Source organism: Cladophialophora immunda, assembly GCF_000835495.1.
Source record: "Cladophialophora immunda strain CBS 83496 unplaced genomic scaffold supercont1.1, whole genome shotgun sequence".
Classification (NCBI taxonomy): domain Eukaryota; kingdom Fungi; phylum Ascomycota; class Eurotiomycetes; order Chaetothyriales; family Herpotrichiellaceae; genus Cladophialophora; species Cladophialophora immunda.
Genome location: NW_015622541.1, coordinates 2,300,727 through 2,324,657, shown reverse-complemented (window position 1 = coordinate 2,324,657; position 23,931 = coordinate 2,300,727). Strand labels below are relative to the sequence as shown.

General features: G+C 51.2%; 4 protein-coding genes across 4 annotated transcripts; 1 reads left to right on the top strand and 3 right to left on the bottom strand.

Annotated features, from left to right (window-relative positions):
* Nucleotides 1-652: 652 nt before the first annotated feature.
* On the bottom strand, nt 653-4,623 carry PV07_00693 (uncharacterized protein). The gene has a single exon (XM_016387166.1). The coding sequence runs from the start codon at nt 4,539-4,541 to the stop codon at nt 888-890; it is 3,654 nt and encodes a 1,217-aa protein (XP_016254094.1). The 5' UTR covers nt 4,542-4,623; the 3' UTR covers nt 653-887.
* Nucleotides 4,624-7,722: 3,099 nt separating this feature from the next.
* PV07_00692 (uncharacterized protein) lies at nt 7,723-10,130 on the bottom strand (the record flags this gene model as incomplete). The annotated part of the gene is made up of 2 exons (XM_016387165.1): nt 7,723-9,990; nt 10,041-10,130. The coding sequence occupies 2 exons, from the start codon at nt 10,128-10,130 to the stop codon at nt 7,723-7,725; spliced, it is 2,358 nt and encodes a 785-aa protein (XP_016254093.1).
* A 5,910-nt stretch (nt 10,131-16,040) lies between these two features.
* On the top strand, nt 16,041-17,283 carry PV07_00691 (uncharacterized protein; the record flags this gene model as incomplete). Its single annotated transcript, XM_016387164.1, has 3 exons — nt 16,041-16,393; nt 16,471-16,611; nt 16,677-17,283. 3 exons carry the CDS (start codon nt 16,041-16,043, stop codon nt 17,281-17,283), a joined length of 1,101 nt encoding a protein of 366 aa, XP_016254092.1.
* A 4,729-nt stretch (nt 17,284-22,012) lies between these two features.
* Nucleotides 22,013-22,907, bottom strand: PV07_00690 (uncharacterized protein; the record flags this gene model as incomplete). Its single annotated transcript, XM_016387163.1, has 3 exons — nt 22,013-22,196; nt 22,252-22,334; nt 22,404-22,907. The coding sequence occupies 3 exons, from the start codon at nt 22,905-22,907 to the stop codon at nt 22,013-22,015; spliced, it is 771 nt and encodes a 256-aa protein (XP_016254091.1).
* Between the last annotated feature and the right edge of the window lie 1,024 nt (nt 22,908-23,931).

Genomic DNA, 23,931 nt, shown 5'->3' with positions numbered 1-23,931 from the left:
GGGATGAGTCAGCCGGATAGGTGCGAGGGACGACGATTTGGGGATGATATGTATACATATATATTATATGCCCCAAACAGCGCCTCGTCCATTACCATTTTCGTTTGGGAAAGGGAGCTAGGCCGTTTTAATTGGGCACGTGACGGAGCATCGAGGGAGCCACGGCAGAGTACGGGGAGCACTGGAGGGGCACGCCCGAGCACTAGACGAGCCACAGGGAGCGCTGCCCTGATGCCCATCCGCAGAGGCCGGTTCGGGCTCAGAGGATCCCCTTTGGGCCCTCGGCTACACTTGTCCAGCCGTCCCCCTCATTCGTTTCGGCCAAGCCTGCTGCCTGGAAACTTTCGATCCTACCATCCGTGTGGTGACGCGTTGGATGGGTTTGCTGATTCCTTCATCCAAGCCATTGGTTAGTGCCTACGGACGCAACACTCGGGGCCTCGGCCCGTACAGCCCAGAAAATGGCTTCTTGCAACTCGTCAAATCCAATCAAATCGGGATAGAATAATATGAGACTTGGATGCATCGCTTGTGCGTTTCCTTTTTTTGGTTTGGGGGGGGGGGGGGGCGGTGCAGCGTCCGCCTCGATTAGAAGGAGCTCTGAGCAGTGTTTGGGGAGTGCTTGTCAGGCCATGAGGCTGTACTGTGTGTAGTTCTAGGCTGTATACGGAGGACCATGAATTCACCGGACTGTCGTAAGCCCAGCCCTTGAGATTCCCTGCTATATCCATCGTCAGAATCCTTACTATGTAGACTGTCTCCTATATCCATCACCTGTGGCCGTTTCAGGCCTATTTAGAGCCGTCGTGAAATCCAGACTCCGGCGCTTTCTGTTGTGCTGAGAAGGGAAAATTCAGCGATGCACCGCTCCCCGTTTCAGCCTCCAGCTATGCTCCAGCTACGCTCCAGCTACGAGCAGTATCTGTGAGGATGTCACTGTCCGACTCAGAGGTCATGAGAGGAGACGGTTCCCATTCACCCGGCGACCTCTCCCCTACGGTCTCCGAGTCGGACAGCTGTGCATGAGTTGAGACCCTCTCAATGTTGCTAAATGCTTGTATACTCTTCAGGAGTGCTTGACCCGAGGGTCCAGAGAGAGCCTTCCGTCCCGCAGGCTCTCCTCTCGCGTTCATGAGGAGGTGATTCGCTCCATTCTCAAGGAGCAGCTTCACCGATCTAATGCGTTGTTCTTCATAGATCTCCCTTTGGTAGAGAACAGGGCAACATAGACTGTCAAAACAGGTGTTCGCAGACATGGTCTCCGTAGCCCAGTGAAGCGCCGAGTTGCGGTTTCTTGTCAGCTTTTCAACAAGCGCTCTTCCTCCCTTTTTAATCAGCAGTTCTGTCGTCTCAAACCGGCCGTACCGAACGCACAGATGCAATGGAGTCCAGCCGAACTTGTTCTGGCTCAGGGTGTTGGCACCAGCGGCGATGAGTTCATCTACAGCAACTGGACCAAACCCATTCCAACAAGCCAGATGCAACGCGGTATTCCCCATTGATTGTTCTTTCACGTTGGGGTCGATGCCTTGTTGCGTGACGAGCATTCTCACTCGAGCGGCGTCTGACAAGTCTGTGCCACTTAGATTTGTGGACCTTTCTGAGAATAGAGCATGGAGAATTGTTTCTCCCCACCTTCCTTGACCTTGAAAAGCTTTGCCCTTGGACAGAGCCTGATAAACGTCCCGGTTACCTGTGAGGACGGCGGCTCCGTGGGCCATATTGACCTCCATGGGTTCACGTTTGCGCAATTTTAGGACCAGCTCCATGAGTTCACGCATACCCAGCCGAGCAGTGGCCAGGAGAAGGCCATTGTAAGCCGGGCCATCCAAACACGTGATTTTATAACGCTTGATGAGCATCTTAGCGGTCTCTAGGTGGCCATGCTTGATTGAAAGGGCTAGGGCCTTCTCGAAACGCTTCTTGAACACAGGTATGTTAATGATTTTGACTTTGCTATCCAATATGGCCTGGACGAATGATGTGAGACCTAGGGCGCAGAACAGTTCAAATCGATGCAGTTTGCGTTGAAAATCTTCAGCGCCAGACACTTCGCCGAGGTTGATAATCACATGACGAAGGCTCTCGGTGTCGGTGTCAGGCTCCATCCAAAGCCTACTGAATTGTCGGACGTTTTCAACAAGCTCCCGTGAAAGATCCCCAAATGTTTTTGATTGGCAAGCTGCGTGCAGATGTCGATACCAATGACGGAAGGCATACCCTGAAAGGAGCTTTTGGTTGAAAATAGGCTGTAGGAGATCGCCGTAGTAAAGTCGCTTAGGTGGCCATTTCACGTGCTTCATTGATACCATGATTGAGAGACACATGCTTGCTAGCTGTTGGTGACTGTATTTGCTGTTCATAGAGAACGAATCTTGAGGGGAAAGAGCAGAGAGATATGACAGCAAAAAGGATCTAGCAGAGCGATGGCAGAATTGGATTCTCTCAGTCTTGCCTCTCAGAGTAATCAGGGGACGACAATGACCGAGAGCAAAGCGCAGGTCTTTCGGGGAGATGCGATGCCCAGCATCGTAGCGAAACCAGTCGACGACGGCGGTCATCTCTGCAAGGGTGTAAGACTCAAACCCAAACATCAGGGCTTTAAGAACTTCTGGAATGACGCTAGTATCGTCACAGATATGTCGCAATCCGTCTAGAAGCCTCTTGTAAATTTCTTCAATGTCGACTGGAAAGCATGAGAGCTGCGCCAGAATTTGATCTGTGTCTTTCGATTGAGCCATTGACAGCCAGGCGAGGGTAAGGCTAGTCGTTAGGAAGGTGAAGCCAGCTGATTGTCTAAGGCTTTTCAATGTCTGAACTTTGACAGCCTCTGAGAAATGTTCGAAGGCTGCTGATTGTAGCTCAACTCTCACATAATGATCTAGGTCACTGTCAATACCGGACATCGCACACTGGTCGTCTTCAAGATCCAGAATCACCGCGTTTGGTTTGCCTTCGGCGAGAAGTGTGTCGTCCGAAGAATGTCGTCCGCTGGATGGCCTCCAGGAAAGCAGAATTCGGATATCGCCTTCGCAGGATCTTAGCTGCTCGATGAACTCTTTCTGAGGCTCAAAATCTAGTCTGTAAACCTCGTCCAACACGATGAATATTGTGTCCACATGATTCAGAGCTTGCGTGAGAAGACTTTTCAACAAGGGCCAAAGATGTGTCGTTGGTCGGTTCCAATGATATGTGAGATGACCAAATGCACCCATGTCCCTCAGGTATGCTGCTTCTCGTAGACTTGGATGCCATTCCAAGATTTGGTGAATCAAGACACAGATCATCTGGCTACTATTTTGGTTGTTGGGCACTTCATGTAAGCTGTATAGGACTAGAGGTGTGCCGTTCGACGACGTGGGCTGCCTCTTTCGCAGGATTTCAATCGTGTAAGCGGCTAGGGCCGATTTTCCTGTCCCGGTCGACCCGATCACCCAGAAGAATTGCGGAGGATCCTTTACTGGTCTGACTGCTGACGATGACCACTTGCAGAAATCAGCGTGGCTGGTGAACCAGTTCCAGGATCCTGTGGCTGCAATGGATGCGCGAGAAAGAGCCTTGTCGTAGTTGTATTTCTTGAAATAGTTCCAGTACTTGTCCACCTCACAAGAAAGATGCTGCGGACTTCGTTTCTTAAGCGCTGCAAAGGCATTATTTCTCTGGTCGACACCAGATCCCATGGGAAGTCCAAGCGGCAACAGATTGTTGCCGAAGACGGGTGCCGTTCTCGTCTGCTCTGGCCGTGTCGTAAGCACGTAAGGGCCCAAGCGGCCATTGTACTGGTTCCGCGAAGCTCTGTCGATCTCATCCAATAGCCTCCTATATGCATTGTCGTCGCCTTCCCCATATATTGGAGGCATGAAGACGCCAAAGATTCCCAGAAGACAGTAAGCTTCGTCTTCGCATCTCTTCGTACGGCGACCTTTAGCCCATTGAAGGCGTTGATCCACGGTAAATGTGTCCAAGGTCGCGCCCCGCAGAGCCGATAGTGGAATTTCGGTAATCTCGTTGATAAGCGCTTCTAGCGTCTCTTTGCTCCCTAACCGTATACCCTCCACGGAGTAAAATTCAACTACAGTCGGCGCCAGGAGCTCTTGTAGTGTCCATCCACGCCTCCACCACCGACTGGATCGAAAGGCAGGTTCCCAGGAACGGCTCGTAGACGATTGGAGGTTCGGGTCCACACGTACATCCGAGAGATAGACATAGCATTTGGCCGCCTTTTGATACCATCGAAACATAGAGTTGATGGCTTCTGTCAGCTCCGCGGAACTGTTCTGGTCGATGCAGCAAGTATCCACCCAGAAAAGGTCTATCCCATCGACTCGTGCTTGCCTGATTCCAAATGACACTTTCGTGTATCCAGCCTTGCTCTTTACTGTCTTTTCTGTCTTTTCTGTCCTGTTCTCAACGTCATGGAAGCTGACTTCGTCGTTCTTGTGGCCCCACGTATGGGATAAGACGGCGTAGGGTGTAGAAGATTCGCCCAGGTCCTCGGTGAGGCTCAACTCTCCACCGTCAGTGACTTGTAGGAAGCGCATAGTGAGGGTTTGGTCGACCCTGCGGCCGCCGTGACGGCAAGCTGAGCAGAAATGGTGTGCAACGACCTTACGCGTCGTGCACACTAGATTATGGAACAAGGGAAGAAGTTCACAATTACGATGATCACTGCAGTCCCCATCTTGCCTATGTCGCTTCATCAGGCTGCGCCTTGTTCGCACGCAGGGTAAGGCGCAAGTATCTGGTGGGCAGGCCGTGAACACAGCCTCACGGCGACATCAGCCATGATTCGGTCATTCTGAGGTGTGGCTGTGCCATCCTGAGCACGGGCTTGGCGAGCCCTAAGGCGCCCCGGAGTTACGTGGCAATGAAAAGACCCTACATCCGTGATACCTCCAAGCGTGTCGGACTAACTCAATGATGTTAGAAGTGGCTCCTCTGCTCCACCATACTGCCCTACTAATGGACACAGATCTTTCGGCAAACAGGCCTGACGGATGAGCCTGTTTACTGCTTCGGGGTTATGGCTAAGGCTATGCGGTGCCTGGCAGAAACGCGGGAGCCAGGCTCTCTTGGCCCACGGCTTTCGGTGCCAGGTCTGTGCCCTCGTTCCGTAGTCGCACTTCATAGCGCATATTTCGCCCATCGACAATGACAAACAGCCTTGCGAAGACCTTCCAGTACGGAAACCTGCCCCGACCAGCCGCAGGCGTCATTTTCGCCATATCCGTGTTCTTCAAGTGGGATACATCGCATGATACTTCTCCAATCGCCTCGGCTCCTTGTGTGATCCGTTAATCCAGACCCAGCCAGTTCTGAAGTTAGGTATTTCAGCTCGATCCCGTCGTACGTAGCGTCCTTTGCGAGAACGCTTTCCAGGTGGGCCGCAAGGGAGCGTGACCAGCCGTAGCCTCCCATTAAAACCACTTGCTGTTCAATCATTAGCAGTTAGGCTTCCTGTGGCCGACACCGACTATACCGTAACAAAGCGTGAATCCCTCTCCTTGCTCCTAGCGGCTCTGATCTATTTCTCCATCACCTCCACCACTTTTCCGCAGAGTCTCTGAAGAGCTCCTTGGTCTCGCTTCTGTAGATCTGTGAGATGCCGGGCTTTTCCAAGACGGTTCAAGTTCCTGCTCACCGCCGAAGGCAGAGTCTGTTGGTTAGGAAGTTCTTTCTCTGGTTGGCCCGAAGACCCGGCACTGGGATATGATACCAAGTGATGTTGTCGGAGAACATCTCGTCCAACTTCTTCTTGTGGATCCTTTCAAACGCAATAACTAAGCGGTCAATGAATCGGGATCTATCACCCTTCCTGCCACAGATAGTGCTCATTGAGCTTTTCGACCAACACCTCTTCGTATCGTTCGTTGATGCAGGTTGATCCACAAAGTGCACCTGCATCTTGTTGGCCCAGGATACCCGATCCATACCCTGACAGATCTCCAAGTTCAACCACTTCTTTCTCGAAGCGTAGAGGCACCGTATTGCCAACGGTGTATGTCGCTGCGTCTACCGTTGCTCCGCCAGCGTCGAGAATGAGAACCGTTTCCCCAGCCTAAGGCGCATGAGTTCGCATAACGCGTGATAGACTATCTCGGGTCGGGACCTACTCTGAAGTGGGCCTTGTTACTCTGTACAGCCGCTGTTGCAGCAGCTTGTGGCTCTGAAACAATAAACAAGTTGTCGATGCTCTTGTTTTGAGGCTTCCCAAAGTTGGATCTTCGAATCGCTTGTGCCATGGCAGCTTGCATCTTCCTCGAGGCACACGCTTTCCAAATTGCAGGGATGCAAAGCACAAACTCAACCTTTGAATCCTCTGTGTACCCGTCCTCCACCAATCTCGAGCGAGTATGCCTGAAAAGCTGCTCAAGATAATGAGCGATCAGATCAGTGTCGTCCTCGATCAGCCCGTTCTTCCTCAACATGACACATGCCTCTTCTAGGAGTGCCCTTGCCTTCGCAGATTCCGGCCCATCGTGAAGCAAGAGCTTAAACCGACCAACACGTTTGGAGCTGTCGAACGCTTCGGCGATGTCCAGCTGATGAGCCACGCTGTATCCCCAAAACAACTCTGGAGTTGTATGGGTAGACGTCGGGGGCTTCGGTGCCTCGCGATGGTACGTGCTGGACTCAGATTCTGAATCCGACTACAATGAATTGCCATCATCGCCTGTTTTGGAATATTGCACCTGGTCCGCCATCTGCTCCTCAATCACAAAGCTGTTGGTTCCATCTGTCTGATGGCCTGGGTTTGGGTACCAAAGCTCTGTCGGCACGTCTCGTATCTGCGCATTGGTGTCGACCCAATCTAGATAGTCGCCAACCAGCTCGATATAATTCAAGGCAATGTACTATCGCTAGTGTTCGTGGGTGTGGCTCACGAAAGCCACGTATGAGAATGCAGTGACGAAATCTACGGCGACGACGTAGTTGCTGACAGGCGGCGGCTCCTCTTCGCAGGTACCTAGGGCGATGTCTGAATTGAGCACATCCATCGTGGTGTGTTGGGTGCGTTTGAAGTAATTGCCGTTGTTCTAGACACATACTATCTTCGGTTCAGAAGTCTGGCTTTGCATCTGCCATGAGAGATATATGGTGGCAGATTCACAGTACCAGGGCGGCAGAGCCAGTCTCGCGCCTCGATTTTGGGAGTCCCCTCTGCCAAAGCACGATAAGAATCCACCAGGATTCTGTCGCAGCACGGTACTGTAGGCAACCCAGACTGTTGCCTGGACCACACCGCGAGCCACCGCCCAGCAAGGCGCTTCACTGCCACTTAACATGGCTTGGTACCACAATGGTATAACAACGGCACGACGCCACCATGCACCTCGGTACCCCAGTTCGTGATTGTGACAGCACGCGCGGCGTGAACCAAGCTTGCTGAACATGAGCCCGCCGCTACGACCAGCGGCAAGCAAAAGTTCCGTTTCCCTTGCCCATGCAAACCAAGTCTGATCGGCGGGACGTCACAAGCCAATTGGGGGGGGGGGGGAGTTCTACGAAGGGCTCCCTAGCTGCCACCACGGGATGCGCAGCCGCTCATCAGTGCCTCCATCGCTAACTAGGTTTTCACATCTTGAGGCAGTCATCTTCAGGGAGTGCTCTTGACTGCTCTTCTTCGCCGGCGCTGACGGACACTTCGGCACCTCCCAATTACTACGTGGTCTGGTTGACAATATTTTCCAAAAGTGGCTGGCATACCGGCTTGCGGATCAGCTACAGTCCCGAATCGATAATGTTTCCGTCCTCGTCAAGACGATTGCCCATCATATCCACTGTCGGTCTGAGACAAATACGCCTGTAACCGCACATACCACTAACATAGCCAAACTCACAGTCATTCCTACACTCAGGTAGGTTTCCAATTTCCTCGCCAATTATCTCCTGGTACTCCCCACCTCCCGTCCACTTGTCCTCCTTGATGGCCTCTCTACATATCGCCAGAAACACTGACTCCACGGTGCCTCCTCTTTGAAGAAAATTTCTGGTAGCAGGAGGCCACTCGCGAGCAGATCTAACAACGTCCAACACATTGGATGTGTTAGGCACGGCCCCCTTCTCCAGACAGGTCCCAACGTGCAGCCAGAGATTCACAAAGCCCTGACGCATGGACTTGTTCGTAGTGAGGTTGTCCAGCACCTTCGAAGGCAAGTAACCGAGATAATTCTCCCAATCTTCGACCCAGTCTAGCCCGGGCAACTGATCTAGGTCACCATTCATCATATCGTATCCGAGGTGAGCCTGACATAGGAGAGCGTGCGACATCCTAGGACTCAAAAAACCCCCCAGACATTGTCCGCACGTGCATCCGCCAACTATTCGCTGCAAGGCATCCGGATCGTGGAGCTCTCCGAGAGACTCCACAGACTCCAGTCCTTTCAGCAAGACCAAACAACGGACAGCATCATCATTATGTCCTTCGAATCGGTCGGAGACAGGTATGGTCAATTGATTGACAACCTTCTGCGTGCGGAGTCTTTCAAGTTTGAATTGCACTAATTCCAGAGGGGTTTCGCCCCGATTGTTGCGCATTTCAAGAAGCCGAGCTCCGAAATCTTGCTTCAAAACCCATTCCACGCACGCAACGTTGAATATTGACGCAGTCAGATGAAGGACTGTATTGCCATGCTTATCCTTACTCGTCCAGCAGGCGTCAGCTGAGCCATTTTCTTGCATACAGTTCTGGAGCACGTCAAGAAAGTCTGGGGATTCGCGAGGCTGCGGGTTCAATATTCGGACGAGAGGGGACGGAGGAGGGTCGGCAATCTGCTGTAATGGGGCCAAGAGGGAATGGAGAGAGGTTGAAGGCGGCTTTGGGGGGTTGAAGTCCTCTATTGAGGCAAGCTGGTGAGAGGGATGATCGTTGTTGGGAGCCAACGCAAACCAGATGGTGGATCCCACCCTTCGAAATCCTAAAGACCTGTAAAACATGGTAGCCCGGTCATGTTCGCGTTCTTCCAATTTACGTCTTTCCGCATCGTCTGGTAAGCTGTCCCATTCTCGGCGGAGGTCGTTCAATCTCAAGAAGGTTGGCCAGACGAAAGCAAAGAAAGACCACGTCTTCTCCCAGGCCCGTGTCAACAGTGACTCAATCATTCTTCGACCAAGTCCTTGTCTGCGGTAGTCTTTGTTGACAAAGACTTCTTCAATGAGGAGTATATCCCCGTGATCCAGTTCCTGACCCCAGACACCAGTTCCCTTGATGACCGGGTGGGTTTTGAACTCAGATCTCAGTCGACCATACCGGTCGAACAGGTCAAGCGCGAGCATTGATGTCTCGTTTGAAGGTGGCTCCATCTGTCCATAGAAATCATCCCGGATTTGGCCTCTTCTAATCAACTTCGCATCGCAGTATGCAACCCTCATCGGCTCGCCGTGTTCGTCTAGGTTTGCAGTAGGAATTGCTTCGACAACGATTGGTTCTAGCCACTCGAACTCATAATCTGGATCAAAATCGGAGCGATCTTCGTCCTCGCTAGTGTCTTCATTACTGTCATCTTCGACGTCCATGTCACTTTCATCGTAGCCGTCGTCAATTTCGTCGTCGTCCTCACTTTCATGTTCGGCACCACCTTCGATCTGCTCGCCATGCTGGCAAGTCACGACATCGTCTCCTTGACTTTCTTCTTCATCGATACCTTTCCCGGTCTCTCCCATGCTCATGGGTACCCTTTCGAGGGAGTAGTTTTTGTGAATATTGCCAGCATCGCCATTCTCACTGGTGGTTTTTGACTGCTTATCGGATTCGGATTCGTCTTCGTCGTGAGATGGTTTGAGACGACGGGCTGCAAAGTAAGCTGCTGCGCGATGTCTTGCAGTAGCTGGTCCTCCATTAGACTGTTCTGAGAGGATCTTTCGGTATAGCTCACGTTGAGGCAGTGTGAGTTTTGGGTCGTTGCGGGCAGCCTTGGACGTGGATCTAAGTTTGACCACTATTTTGAAGTCGCCACGGACCTCAGGAAAGTCAGAAGATCCAGTCGTCTCCTACCATGGAAATTAGAACGATGATAATATATTAGGCGAAGTCCTTTCACCTGATCAAGTCGAGAGTCCGTAGTTTCGGTACGAGCATATTTGGCTGTTGGCTGACCACCGTCGCTAGCCCGACGCTTGCGGAGACTCATTCTGGAGGATTGTCAATGACTTGAGTCTCCTATCGAGGATGGAAGCAGGACTGTTGATATGAAGACAAAGAAAAGACAATAATGAGGCCTCGAGCAGGAAGTGACTCGTAATAACACCAGGTGCGGTGACCAATGTAGGAAGCCTGCTTTATCTTAGGGAGGGAGATGGAGAGCTAGAAACGACGAGGCATGGCAAGGGGCGAAATGGGTGCCTGAAGAGGGGTCAATAGCAGTTTGCTGCACAGTAAGGCAACTGCGAGGAAGAGGGTGGATGGTAGTATCAGCCTTAAGATGGACTCCAGGTGACAAGGATGTCATTGATTCACTACGCGCTGCGCCTAGCTACCCGTACAAGGACAGGCCAAGGAAGCCACTGGGCTTAGCAACCAAATAGGTCGAGGTGCTCCTTATCTCCTGGAAGAGCGTGACATCGAGATATAGCAGGGTCGTGAAAAAATCCTGTATCCTTTGTGAGCACAAAAGGAAGGAAAGAAGCAACAGAAGTAGCCCGTCCACGCAACGCCAGCTATCAGAATGCGGTACCTCGTACAGGCGGGGAGACACGGATGGTGGAGAAGCTGGTAGAGAACTGGGGGCTGGAACAAATGTGAAACGACACAAGTGGACAGTTGTCGAGGCCAGGGCGGCCAAGGGAATAAAGGGAAAGGAGAAAGGCCGAGAGCAAGGAGGGAGAGGATTTTGACGTGCACGTCCCGGCGTCAAAAGCTGCGGCCCATGAGCGTCCACATATTATTATTATTACCCAACCGACACCCGGCCGCCTCCAGCCACCTGAACTGCAGGCACATTTCCTGCAACGACTGTACAAGGAAATTTTAGGTACTTGCAGTAGGTAGGCGGCAGCGTAAGGGCAGGGAATCTGCCAGGGTTCCCGTTCCCTGACGCCTGTCTGAAACAGATGTCTAGCCGAGAGCCGAGTAGAGCCGATCGTAAGAGGTGAGGGGCCAGTGCTCGGGCGCGCTCCCCTTGCGCTCTCCCATACTCTGCTGTGAGTCCCACGACGCCCGGCCGAGCACGGGAGAGCGCCAGGGGAGCGCGCCCGAGCAGTGCTGCCTGATGCCCATTCGCAGAAGCCAGTTCGGGCTCAGAGGGTTCCCTTTGGGCTTCGGCTAGAGTTCCCCAGCTGTAATCCCTCATTTATTTCAGCCAAGCCTGCTGCCTGGCAACTTTCGACTCTTCCGTCACTCGGCTGAGACCTAAGGAGCACCGTATATGTCTCATGGATGACTGTTTGGTGTCAGGGACGGAGACGGATAGAAGGGTGTTGAGGGGTTCCAAAACGGTCTAGTGATGTTCGATGGGTTCTGAGTCCTTGAGATTGCTAGCTTGATGCACTATGGAGTACAAGACGAGAGACAAAGAGCTCGGTCCCTGACATCTAAAGTAGCGTCAAAATGCTCGGAACCTACTCAGGGGTCTACTTCGACCGTGCAGCCTTCAGCACCAATAAGGAGTCTCAGCCTTACCGCTCCTTGTAAAGCCTTACCACGACTGTTTCTCAGATTTGGTATGCTGCACGACCGAATTATCCCGTTGTGATGGTTCAAAAAGATTTTTCAACAAAAAGCTCTCTCCACAAACAGCCTCTCTCCAGAATTTTGTTGCGATAACAAGGTCTGTAGGAGCCAAAAATCGAGATAGGATATAGTCAGGCAGGCGAGTCTAGACTCTAGAGGCAAAATGCGAGGCTAACTGCGAGGCTCAGTCACGTTCGCCTATTTTATCCAGTCAATAATAGCCACATAAGTGCTCGACGTCCACGGTGTGTGCGGAGCGTCAATGCCCAATCCCTTCCTAGACATGACTATGGGTCGCTCTTACCCGCAGTGGGCTCGATGTTCTTTTCGCCCGATAGTGTGGTTGCCTATTTTCTGTGTCGAACAGGGAAAAGAAGAGAGAATAAATCCATCTCTAGAATGGGCCACGGAGATAATTACTTTCCTAGTACCTCGTTATGATCCCCCCGACCATTTCACTAGGAGTTCCATGAATTCATGACGATATATTGTAATGGGCTGGCGTGGTGGTCAAGTTGTATAGTCACGTGACTGTACAAGGTGCTTTACCAATGGCGGAGTTGGCAATAGTTTTGATAGTCCTTAAGTAACAGCAACAGATCAAGACGGCATTACTTCAAGATAGCGAACAGAGTGCTAGTTGTGCTCGAAACCTTCTGTTCGTCCTTTGTTATTGTGCCTGCGACGTGCTGCAGACCGTCCTGCGATCGATTCTGCTACAGCGACTACACGCCGACCTCCAGCGTTTGGTTTGTTTGTTTTGTTGTTGTTGTTGTTAGCAGGCGAGCGAGACAGCGTCACGACCAGAGCACCGCGCCCATCTACCGGCCCCTGGACAGGCCCCTGTGCGCTCTTGCACGTGCATGCCAACGAATTCGATCCCCGTACAATATAACTGGGTCTTGGTGGACGAGAACGCTAAGAGTATTCCTATAATACCGATACTATCTAATTTATACTAGGTATTGTATCGGGCTCATCGATACGGTATCGAAAACCACACTGCCCAAAGCTTAGGGGAACGCTTATGAAGTGAGCAAGGAAAACCGTGCGCAGAGGTGAAGCCGGAAGACAGGAGGCATGTCCACCTAGACTTCGGCACCGGCTATCCTTAGACAGTGTCTCAACACCGTCAGCCGAAACCTCTCTGCACAACACGAACCAGCCAACTGGTTACGTCTGGTCGCTCCTCGTTCTATGGCGCCGTATTTCGTATTACCCCTAACTTACCTCGGCCCGTGGTGTTGTACATGTTGATTATACTACCACAGTGAGTTGAAATTGAACACGTATTCTTCACCGGCCTTACTTGTCGACCACTCTGTTGGTTCTATAGCTACTGCAAACATGGCTTTGGATGTTCCTAAGCCACTCCTCCTCCTGCTGGGGGCCACCATACAGGCCGTTGTGTTCAGGTCAATTTGGTCTCACCTATTTTCGCAACATGGTTCAATGAGCATATTCGCTGCATTTATGGCGTTGGACGTCTTCGCATTCAGCCTCTACGTCGTTTTTATATATCCAAATTCCCTCAGCCCCATTCGCCACCTTCCTACTCCAAAGGTAAGTCGTAGGCCCCATGATCGTACTTTTTGCGCGCGAACTGAAGGCGTGGAAACCTAGGGAGCCGTTCCAATCCTTGGTCACTTCCTCACTGGATTAAAAGCTACCCGGGGAGAAGAGTACTTGAAGTACAGCCTGGAAACTCCGAATGACGGCCTCATCCGTCTCCGAGACCTATTCAACTCGGACCAAATTCTGGTGACGAGCCCCAAAGCACTGGCTGAGATTTTGGTCAATAAGCCTTATGACTACCCTAAACCGGAGAGGAGTAGGGAGTTTCTACGCACGGGTCTCGGGGACGGGCTCGTCGTCGCCGAAGGCGAATACCACAAATTCCAGCGAAAATACGCCACACCAAGTTTCAGCTTCCGCCACGTAAAAGACCTCTATCCCCTGTTCTGGGACAAGGCTATGAAGATGACAAAAGCTATCGAAGATGAAATCTTCGATCCGCAAGAGACTGTGACAAACATCGAAGGAAAGCTCGTTGGTATTACAGATATCGAGCGATGGGTACCACGAGCTACCCTGGACATTATAGATGTCGCGGGCTTAGGTCGAGACTTCAATACATTGGAAAACCCTGACGACAAAATGGCCACACTATACGCGACTTTGTTTACGCCTACGCTGGGAACACGCATGGTAGCTGCATCCATCCTGATATTCGGTCATCGATGGACGAAGGTCCTCCTACCGTCAGCTTCTCGTACAATTTACAATGCAGTTAGTGGGATACGATCTCTATGCGGTAAATTTGTGCGCGAGAAAAGGGAGCGCATCAAACAAGCAGACGACGAATCAGTCGATGTCCTCGCATCTCTGATCAAAGCGGACGTTTTCTCAGACCATGAACTGGTTGATGAGCTTTTGACCATCATCGCTGCTGGGTATGTCATGCTATGCCCCTGTTGTCGTAGTCATAGCATTAGCAAGTTTCTGACATGATTGACAGCCACGAAACCACCTCGTCGACATTTACATGGATCACATACTTCCTCAGCCGTCATCCGGATATTCAGTCGTGACTTCGCGCAGAAGTCCATGACGCATTACCTATCGGCTTTGCCCCTGGCAGAAGTCCCCATTCCGATGTTTATGCAATTCTCGAGTCTCTGCCTCTGCTGAACGGCGTCTGTCAAGAGACACTCCGCCTGTTTCCACCCGTGCCGGCTACGTTGCGTCAAAGTAAGAAAGATAACACGCTCCTTGGCCAACCCATCCCTACACACACATTACTCACATTGGCACCCTGGGCGACCAACAACTCTCCTGAGCTATGGGGTCCCGATGCCCACGAATTCAAACCAGAGAGGTGGATAGATCCGGAAACCGGGAAACCAAATCAGACCGGTGGCGCCTCGACCAATTACGCATTCATGACATTTCTGCACGGGCCCCGTAACTGCATCGGCCAGCAGTTTGCCAGGGCCGAGTTGAGGGCGCTGGTGGCTGCCTTTATCGGCATGTATGAATGGACACTGGCCGAGCCAGAGGCGAAAGTAATCCCTGCGATAGTGATCACAGTGAAGCCGAAAGACGGCTTACGTCTGAAACTAACCAAAGTTAGAGACTGGTGACCGTGTGCTGCTGGACGAGTGGCTACTGGAGGTCCATGATCCGACCAGAAGACTGTTGGTTTCCTTTGTACAGAATGAACCGCAACGCGTGCAGAATGTGTCAGGGAGGGGATCCACGTGTGCTCAAAACCGTTCACTCACTCACACTCTAATTGAAACATGTAGTGGGCTTTTCCAGTATAATATAATGATGACGGTTGCCATTGTGCCTTTAACTATATCTCACCACCTTGAGTTTACCTCAGAGCTTCTCGAAAATCTCGAGTACCCCGTCGCCTTTGTGCGATCCATCCTTCTGCAAGGAAATTGTCCGCGCGATTCAGAGACTGGTCGATAACGCCTGGTGCATAGTGCTTGGTGTGCAACCATGACTAATACATTGCCTGCACAATCAGCTTCCTACAACTTTCCAATGGTTTGGTCAGCGATACCGAGGTCACAAAGATCAAGCCGGGAGCCTTTTTCCCCCGTAAAGCGGTTTTGATCCGATCCTCGACGATTGTGCTATGCTGTATCGGTCGAATTTTACCAGGCCAGACTCTGGACGGATGCACAGCTCACCGACAGTGCTGGGGCACAAGCAAGATGGACATTGAAGGGGTTCAGCACATGCGCAGCGCTGACTCGGCTAGAAGCTCTTGAGTCACAACGTCTGGAAAACTGGGAACTTCACCTGCATGAAGCTCGGTTTAAAGAAATATCGGTAATCCTTCACTCAGACTTCCTTGTTGTGCATGTCCGTGCTCGTCCATAGCCGCGGCCGGCGTTCCAATGCTTCTCTAGCCTTGCCAAGCCGGTAGAATTAGAGGGCCCACTTTCATTTGACCTATAGATTCACGGTGGCATTTATACCGCATTTGGACAGCCCTTAGTCACCCGAATACTGAATTGCATGGATCTCCCCAGATTTTGCCAGCACCATGACAGATTCGGGGGCCTTCATGACCTCAAGCTCGAAATGCGAAAGTATTTTAGTTGTTTGCGAGACGATTCAAGACGATAGAGAAAAGAGCACTGAGCGGGCCTAGGACGACAGAGTCAATGGAAGGCCGATTCTGAAGTCTTTATGGTCAATACATTCCTACCTGGAGCTTGGGTATATTACCCGGTATGAACCATTACTCTAGCATCTGTATAGAAATAAGTCCTCTAAGATAATTATCTTTCAGACTTTATTTTCACTCGTTCCGACACTCCACGCTCCTTGCACTGGCCACCTAATTCCAAAAATGGGCTCTTGGAACCACCTCTTTGAGGTGCCCCCCGGAGAGGTAGTCTCCGTCAAGATAATCGACACGACCTCGCGAATTGGAAATTCCTCAGTCGACTTTTTGATGAGACCCCCAATGGAGGGATTTCTAACAATGCCGATTCACCCATCGTGGTCTTTTCTGATCGAGCATCCATCGGGCAGCCGGATCCTGTTCGACCTCGGTATTTCCGTCGATTGGAGAGAGTACGCACCGATTGTTTCCAACAGGATAAGCACCAACGGATGGCAAATTACCTCGACGCGCGGAGTGGCTGATATTATCGAAGACGCTGGCACTCCTCGCGAATCTATCAACGTCATTATCTGGAGGTTCGTATCATTTCAATCTGCTCATGTCCTCGGTCAATCATAGGAAACGGTGCTTTAGTACTGATCGGGGCTCCCAGTCATCACCATTGGGACCATGTGGGCGACCCGTCTACTTTTCCACCCCGCACCGATCTCGTGGTTGGACCAGGGTTTGTGAAAGAATATCTGCCAGGATGGCCGTCTAATCAGAATTCGCTCCTGCGAGACACCGATTTCGAGTATGTTCTCTCTAGGCATTCTGCTCCTGCGCACAGTTGGCAACAGGCGTTAATATTTTCTGAAGGGGTCGAAAAGTGAGAGAGATTGACTTCAACGACGGCTTGCTCCTGGGACAGCTCAAAGCGCATGACTTCTTTGGGGACGGCTCCTTCTATCTCCTCGATACACCAGGTCATTCAGTTGGCCACCTCGGAGGGCTTGCACGCACCACCAAAGCCCCGGACACTTTCATCTTCATGGGCGGCGACTTGTGCCACCATGGCGGCGAAGTTAGACCTTCCAAGTACAACCCACTCCCAGGAGGAATGGCCGTCGAAAGTCTGCTGGACGTTCCCAGGCAAGTATGTCCTGGCGCTCTCTTGGAAGACCTTCAAAAAAACAGATTAAGAGAGATAAACCAGTCACTCTTCGACCCCAAGCTGGGAACTGATATTCCAGAGGCTATCCGCACCATCTCAAAGGTACAAGAGGCAGACGCAAATGACCACGTCCTTTTCATTTACGCACATGATACAGACCTCCTTGGAGGAATAGTTGATCTGTTCCCTCTTCCTGCTAACGACTGGAAAAAGAAGGGATGGCGCGAGAAGCTCTTTTGGCATTTTCTCCAGGACTTCACCTCGTCCTTGAAGCTCATTGCTCAAGATAAGGATCAGGTTAGAGGATCGTGATTGTGGCCACTTTGAAAAGAACATGACGCGATAAGCCTGAGAATACAGGCGAAGATGGGTTGAAGTCGCCGTGTCAAAGCCAGAGCGGGGCGTTGTCCGTCGGAGAAGGAGTCGTACATCAATTCAATTACTTGTGAAAATGTAAATACCCCAAGCCTCTCAGCAAGGAGTCCACTTGAAATTCAACATCGCTGATTTACTGAGGCCACTTGTTGGCAATGCTGTCAAATCGGCACGCAAAAAGAACCCGGGCACTGCGCCAGAGTCATTTCTGTTCGTGTCCAGGCCTTCTCCACTCGGAGGCTTCTTGTCGCCGTTGACACTCCTTTCCACATTTGCCAGACAATTATCCACTGTGCCTCTCCAACAGTAGTTAAACGAGCGTCCAGAGCTCTTGAGCCTACTAAGTTCAAGAGACAGTTCGGCATTACCTTCTATGACGCGCCTTTAACCGATATATCTGACATTTAGCCGATTGTCAAATCATAAGCATTATCTCAACATGCTTCACACGAACTTGGGCATCCACTTTGACGACATTGTATCGCTACCAAAGACAAAGCTCCAACCACAAGGGGCGAGCAAATTGCCGCTCGAACGCCATTGGTGGGCCGGTAAGACCGCGAAAGAAGGCGGGATTGTATACCAAGTTTGTGAGCCTCGGTAAATGAGAGTTCGTGCCACAAAAGTCGCAATTGATTACATGCCTAGTGCAACCATGTGTGTCAATGGGCTTCTCCGATACCCGAGTTCGTATGGCGAGATGCGTTGGGGAAGTTCGAGGCCGGCGTGCTACGTCTCCGAGAAGACGTGGTGGCTTCCTGGGCGAAGGTGAGGAAATGAAGGGTTGGTCTGTCTGACCTCCTGAATCTGTAACACAAATGGTGACTGTTGGGTATTGTTGACATGATTTGACAGATCACGAAGACATGGATCTTGAGATCAGTAAATGGGCTGTGATCTGCATGCGCATACTGGGTGAAAACAAAATAGGTATTTCTTGTAGTTGCATGGGCTGCAACAATACGATTTTAAGAGATCCAGTAATAGATTTTCCACTCATCCCATGTCACACCATCAAACGAATGGCAAACTATCCAACCACCTTCATGTGCCTCAAATACCATCTTGCTCTGGGGCATTATGATTCCCACAGCACAGAGTGGCACCAAGTCTTCTTTCTCCCCCTCGCAGTGGACGCTTGTGAACGACCAAACTGACCTTCCAAGGCGAAAGAGGTTCAAATCGTGTACCTAAACGACTCAAGCCCCTCGATGACCAGACTACCGGCGTCAGCCTTTCGATTGCAGCGACGGAAGTACAACGTCAGGATCGCGACAACGGCAACGTTCAGACAATTGAACCTAGAAGAGACGTCAGAGGTGCGGAGGCAGAGATGACAGGAGGCGATACTCACGCAAATGATGTCCAGATGCCAGGGCGATAGGTAGGCGCATCTTGCGCCCTGTATGCCACACTCGAGATTATGCCGCCGATCCCTCCCGCCGCAATCAAGCTGGCGCTGGAAAACGCCCTCTTCCATTGTCCACGAATGTTATTAGCTTGATAAGCCACGGCGCATGGTGTATTTGAATTCGACCCTGCGGTGACAAGAAAGACGCCAAAATAGCGAACACCACTGGTTTTTGCCAGACTCATGATTGGGAGACCAATAATGCAAGCCAAGCAGTTGAAAACGATGATCGGTCCTCGGACTCGATATCGGTCACCAACCCACGAGGTCACATACATCCAGAATGCCGTAAAGGCGTACGGGGGAGCAACTAGACACTGCGCAGCGGCAGTGCTGAAACCCATCCCGTCTTTGAGGATAATGGGCAAGAAATACAAGATCGAGTAGTTGACCACGTTTGTGACCCTTTTGATTGGAAGTCAGTTGGGGAAAACATGCCCAGTGGACAGATGGAACCACTTACAAAAAGATCATTGCAAATGCCCAGATCTTTAAGTCCTTGCCACACGCAAGATACTTTGTAAGATTGAAGGGCTCCGGGGTCACATCTTCACGGTCCTTGTTGATCCGCCAGATGACATGCATACTCTCTCGATCAGTCAAAAAATTCCACGACTTGGCGGCCATGTCAGGGAAATCAACAAGGAAAATGTAGCTGAGCAAAGCAATCACGCTTGTGATCTGGAGACATGGTCAGTACAGGAATGACACTTAAAAGGAGGGGGAGGGAAAGGGAAGGTAGGGGACGTTTCCTACCAGACCCTCGACGATCAATATCCAACGCCAGCCTCGCAGGCCCCCAGCTCCCCCGATTTGCATCAGGCCATAGGCGAGGATACCGCCAGCCGCAGAGGACAAACATCCAAAAATGTAAAACACAGCCACTCTTTGTTGAATCTCATCTGCGGGACTGTGTAAGCGGCCATTCAGGATGTCTGTATCAGCAGGAAGACGGGTCGTTGAACTCACACCGGCAATACCAGCACGTAAGAAGATAGACGGCTCCGGGGAAATATCCCGCTTCCAGGGCCCCCAAGATGACTCGACAACCGGCCAGTTGGTCCCATTCCTTCACGAAGCCCATACCCTGTTTCGAAGGTGAGCGGACTGGAAAATGGCCGATTGCTTGCGGACATACCACTAGTAATCCTGCCCAGAGAAGGGTGATTGTGGACAGAAACAAACGAGCACCCACTTTCCGAGTCAAAAGTGTCATTGGTGCTTGGAAAAGGACATATGGAATGAAGAACACCAGGAGGATAATGCTCTGCGAACATTAGATATAGCCTAGATTTGTAACGCGCTGGTATTCTCACGTAGCGGTTGTTTCCTTCGAGGCCAAGATCCGTAGTCATGCTTGAGATTCTGTAAGCAAGAATACTCCCATCCAGGGTTGTCCCACACTCACCCTGCGATAGAGGCAGCAGAGAGGTTGCCTCGATCCATAAGACACATGCAGTATCCCAGGCCAGTAATGGTGACCAAGCGCCTATCGATCTTCCATAGCAGCTTCTTTTCCTCGGCGGCATCAATCTGCACTGGGCTTTCATCAGGAATGATCCGTGAGCCATCATTTGAGTCCTCAAGGTGATCGAGCTCAGCGAAAGGAGTTTTGGTTTGTTCGAGCGTCATGGCTATGCAGTATGGTCGAGGAATTGCAAACACAATGCTGAAAGGGGTTGTGAGTGTAGCAGTGTCAGGAGATACCAGAAGGGCCCTCTAAATAGTCTCGGCACCTCCAGATCACCCACCTAATTAGCCGCAGTACCCCATGGGCACCATAGTTACAACGGGGGAGATACCCCGTCCCAAGGTTACGGCTGATTTTGCGGAGAAGTGCTCTATTTATTTTGCCGACTGCCGAACTCCCAATCATCTTCGCCAACCCGTTGTAGAAGCTTATTGATTTTCGGGATCTCCCTGGATTGGACCATGAAAAGTGTGAGGCACGGAAAGCTCTACAACCCGCCTAAATCCGCCATATACTAGACTCGATGGGTCGTGTCCAATAGGGACCGCATGGTACCGACTGCAGGGATTTGCCTGCGTTGCGCATGATTAGGCGGGCAGTACAAAATGCCACGCGGCGAATCTCATCTAGACCATATTGTATACTGAAACTACCCGAATAGGTATTTTAGAGAATGCCTCCGGACCAACCGCACAACCGCAAGTTTGCGTACTGTGCTTGGCAGAATCTAATTGGCTAGCACTCGTCCGCCGGGCGCACTGACCTTGTTTTTGCCAATTTCCACCCTCTCGAGTCTCCGATATCTACCCGCTTTACTGCTGCTCTTCTATAAGGACCATATCTATATCACCAGGCCGTGTACCTCCCGTCCACTAATAAATCCTCGCCCGTGATATACGAGCTTACATCCGATAGGAGAAAGATAATGGGCCCTCTGTAATCTTCCGGGGTCGACAGCCGCTTTAGCATCGTCTCCTCAGTCCACAATTGTTCGAAGTTACTATTCGACGGTACGTTCGCGGTTATCGCTTCCTACGAGAGCTGAAATAAACCTTAAGGGTGGCTGTACAAAATAGGCGTCGGCAAGGTCAAGCATGATGTGAATAGATAGATTGATGTTCCAGAGAATTGTTCTCCAGCCAATTTTGGCGTGATCAGTTTCTACCGAGCATTAACCGAACTTGCGGTTGAGCTTGCGGTCCAGAGGCAATTCATCCGCTGCCGACCAGGCACCATGCCTCCAGGAAAGACGATATCCCGCTGATTTTAATATTGATGTCAACCACCATTGCCCATTCATCCCTTTGTGTGTATCTGACGACGTCGGTGCAGGCAGCAACGAGCGACAACAGGCATTGTCGTCTAGCTAGCTTCTCTTTGATAATACATCAGATTGCAATGCACCGTCAATTGCGGCAGCCAGAGCTCTCACTACGGTCGTCTCCAGCCCAGAAAGGGGCATCAGCAGGGAACGACCAACCTTGCGTCAATCCAAAATCTACTGGCTGTGCTTTGCCGCAATTGCTGGAAACAACCGCGTTCAATGTTTCAGATCCTGTAGAATAGCTCGAGCAGAGCAGTTGCCACAGTCAATGCAAATTTAACAAGATCCGCTAGGCTTGAAATCATGGACAGACACAGTAGACAATGGAAACCACAAGGCCTCTCCTTATTCGCGTACTGATATCAACCACACCCAAAATTGAAGTCTCCCAAATCCGGTTGGCGGCAACAGGATGGCTTTCCCGAATCTCTGATTCTATCCTGTGTATTTGTGTTTTCCATTATATACCTCGACCCCCGTCTACCTCTAAGCAGACGCCGGTAAGGAAAGAAGCATCGTCGCTAGCTAGATAGGACGCGGCACCGGCAACATCAAAAGGTTGACAGAGCCGACCGAGAGGGATCGAACTGATCATTCTCTCATTCGCCTCTGGGTTATTATCGTGACCCAGGAAGAGGGGTGTCCTTTTCAAGACGTGTTGTCAGTGATACAGCATTGGCAAATGGTAGCAACACCTACATGCTGGTGTCTCCCACAGCTGGAAGAATGGCATTGAAGCGTAGGTTTCGTTTAGCAAACTCAATGGCCAAACCCTTTGTTGCCTGTACCAGAATGATTAATAAGTCCTCACTCAAGACGCACACATTCGCAACGTGAGCTGAAGGGCATACTGCATTGACTGCCCCTTTACTCGCTGCATACCAGACCAGGTTTGGCCTCGGCCTCAGCCCACTGATGCTGGAGATGTTGATGAAGGTCCCTGGTCTCTGGTGTTTGGTGAAGTATGGCACCACCACCTTGGTAGTCCATAGCAACTGCTTGACATTGATTGTCATGATCCGATCGTACTCAGCCTCGCTTATATCGGTAGATGGCTGTGCTTTGTGAAGAACGCCGGCATTGTTTACAACGACGTCCAGCACTCCAAAGGTAGCCAAAGCTGCGTTGAGAGCTGATGCCCAATCTTTTTCCAGGCTGACGTCGCCCCCAATAGCGACAACAGATCCAGGAGGATATTTTTGGGCTTGTTTTTGTGCAAGGGTCTCGTCGACATCCACAATCACTACTCGGGCACCTTCCGAGATGAACTTTGCAACGATACCAGCACCAAAGCCGGAGCCGCCACCTGTGATGAGGGCCACTTTGCCGCTGAGCTTTCCTGGAAATTCTGCCATTGCACCTATCAGTGAAATCGTATGTCGACGCTGGCTCCTGGTCTGTCTCTCGCTCTAGTTCCACGAATCTTCTTTCTATATTCGCCGTCGGGCCTACCTCGAAAGTTTCTGCGTCGTGACTTGCCACCGTCTTTCTCGCCGACTTCGGGAGGCCTTCTGTACCGAAAGGGTGATGTTCAAGCCTCGGTCTGAGACATTTGCCATATTCCGCCGGATAGACTCAGAGACTGTAGGGATAAAGATCGAAAGAAGTCGTGGGCCGGCAAAAATAATGCCAGCCAATCGCCATGTAGCTAATCAGTGATGATTCGACGAGCCATTTCCTAGTACGGCCTTTCCAGCGGGAGTCCTATTTGATCATGAGGCTGCGTCATTGTCAGGATCAACAAATAGCAGTAGACGAGCTCTCTAAATGAAGGTCTCTCGGCGACCTCAACATTTGCGACCTTCCAGACCTACGCGAAACAAAGTTTTAGTCTTCTTTGCGTCTCACGAGCACGCTCACACACCGAGATGATGGATTCAACAGCCACCACCAGACCGGAAGCCGAAAACGTCGCATATCGAGGCGAACCATTGCCAAATGTCTCGGACGACCTTGTTGTTCTCAATACGCTAAAACTCGACTGCGACGAGAACTTGTGGGTACCACAGACAAAGGATGTTTGGTTCCGCCCTCTGCTTTTCAATGTCAGTCAGGGATATTTTGTCAATCTACTTCGGGTTCGGAAGAGCGGGATACTGTCGCGACACCGACACTCAGGGCCCGTGCATGCCACGACGCTTCGAGGACGCTGGCACTATCTCGAACACGACTGGTGGGCGGAGGAAGGCAGCTATGCGTTCGAACCACCGGGAGACATCCATACTCTCGAGGTGCCAAACGGTGTAAAAGAAATGATCACACTGTTTCACGTTACTGGCGCGTACATCTATGTTGACCCGGATGGAGTGCCACAGGGTGTCGAAGACGTTTTCAGCAAGCTACAACTGGCGAAGGAACACTACAAGAGGGTTGGCTTGG

Bases quoted from the DNA above. Each gene is read 5' to 3' on its own strand.
- PV07_00693 (XM_016387166.1), bottom strand. From the start codon at position 4,541: ATGCGCTTCCTACAAGTCACTGACGGTGGAGAGTTGAGCCTCACCGAG.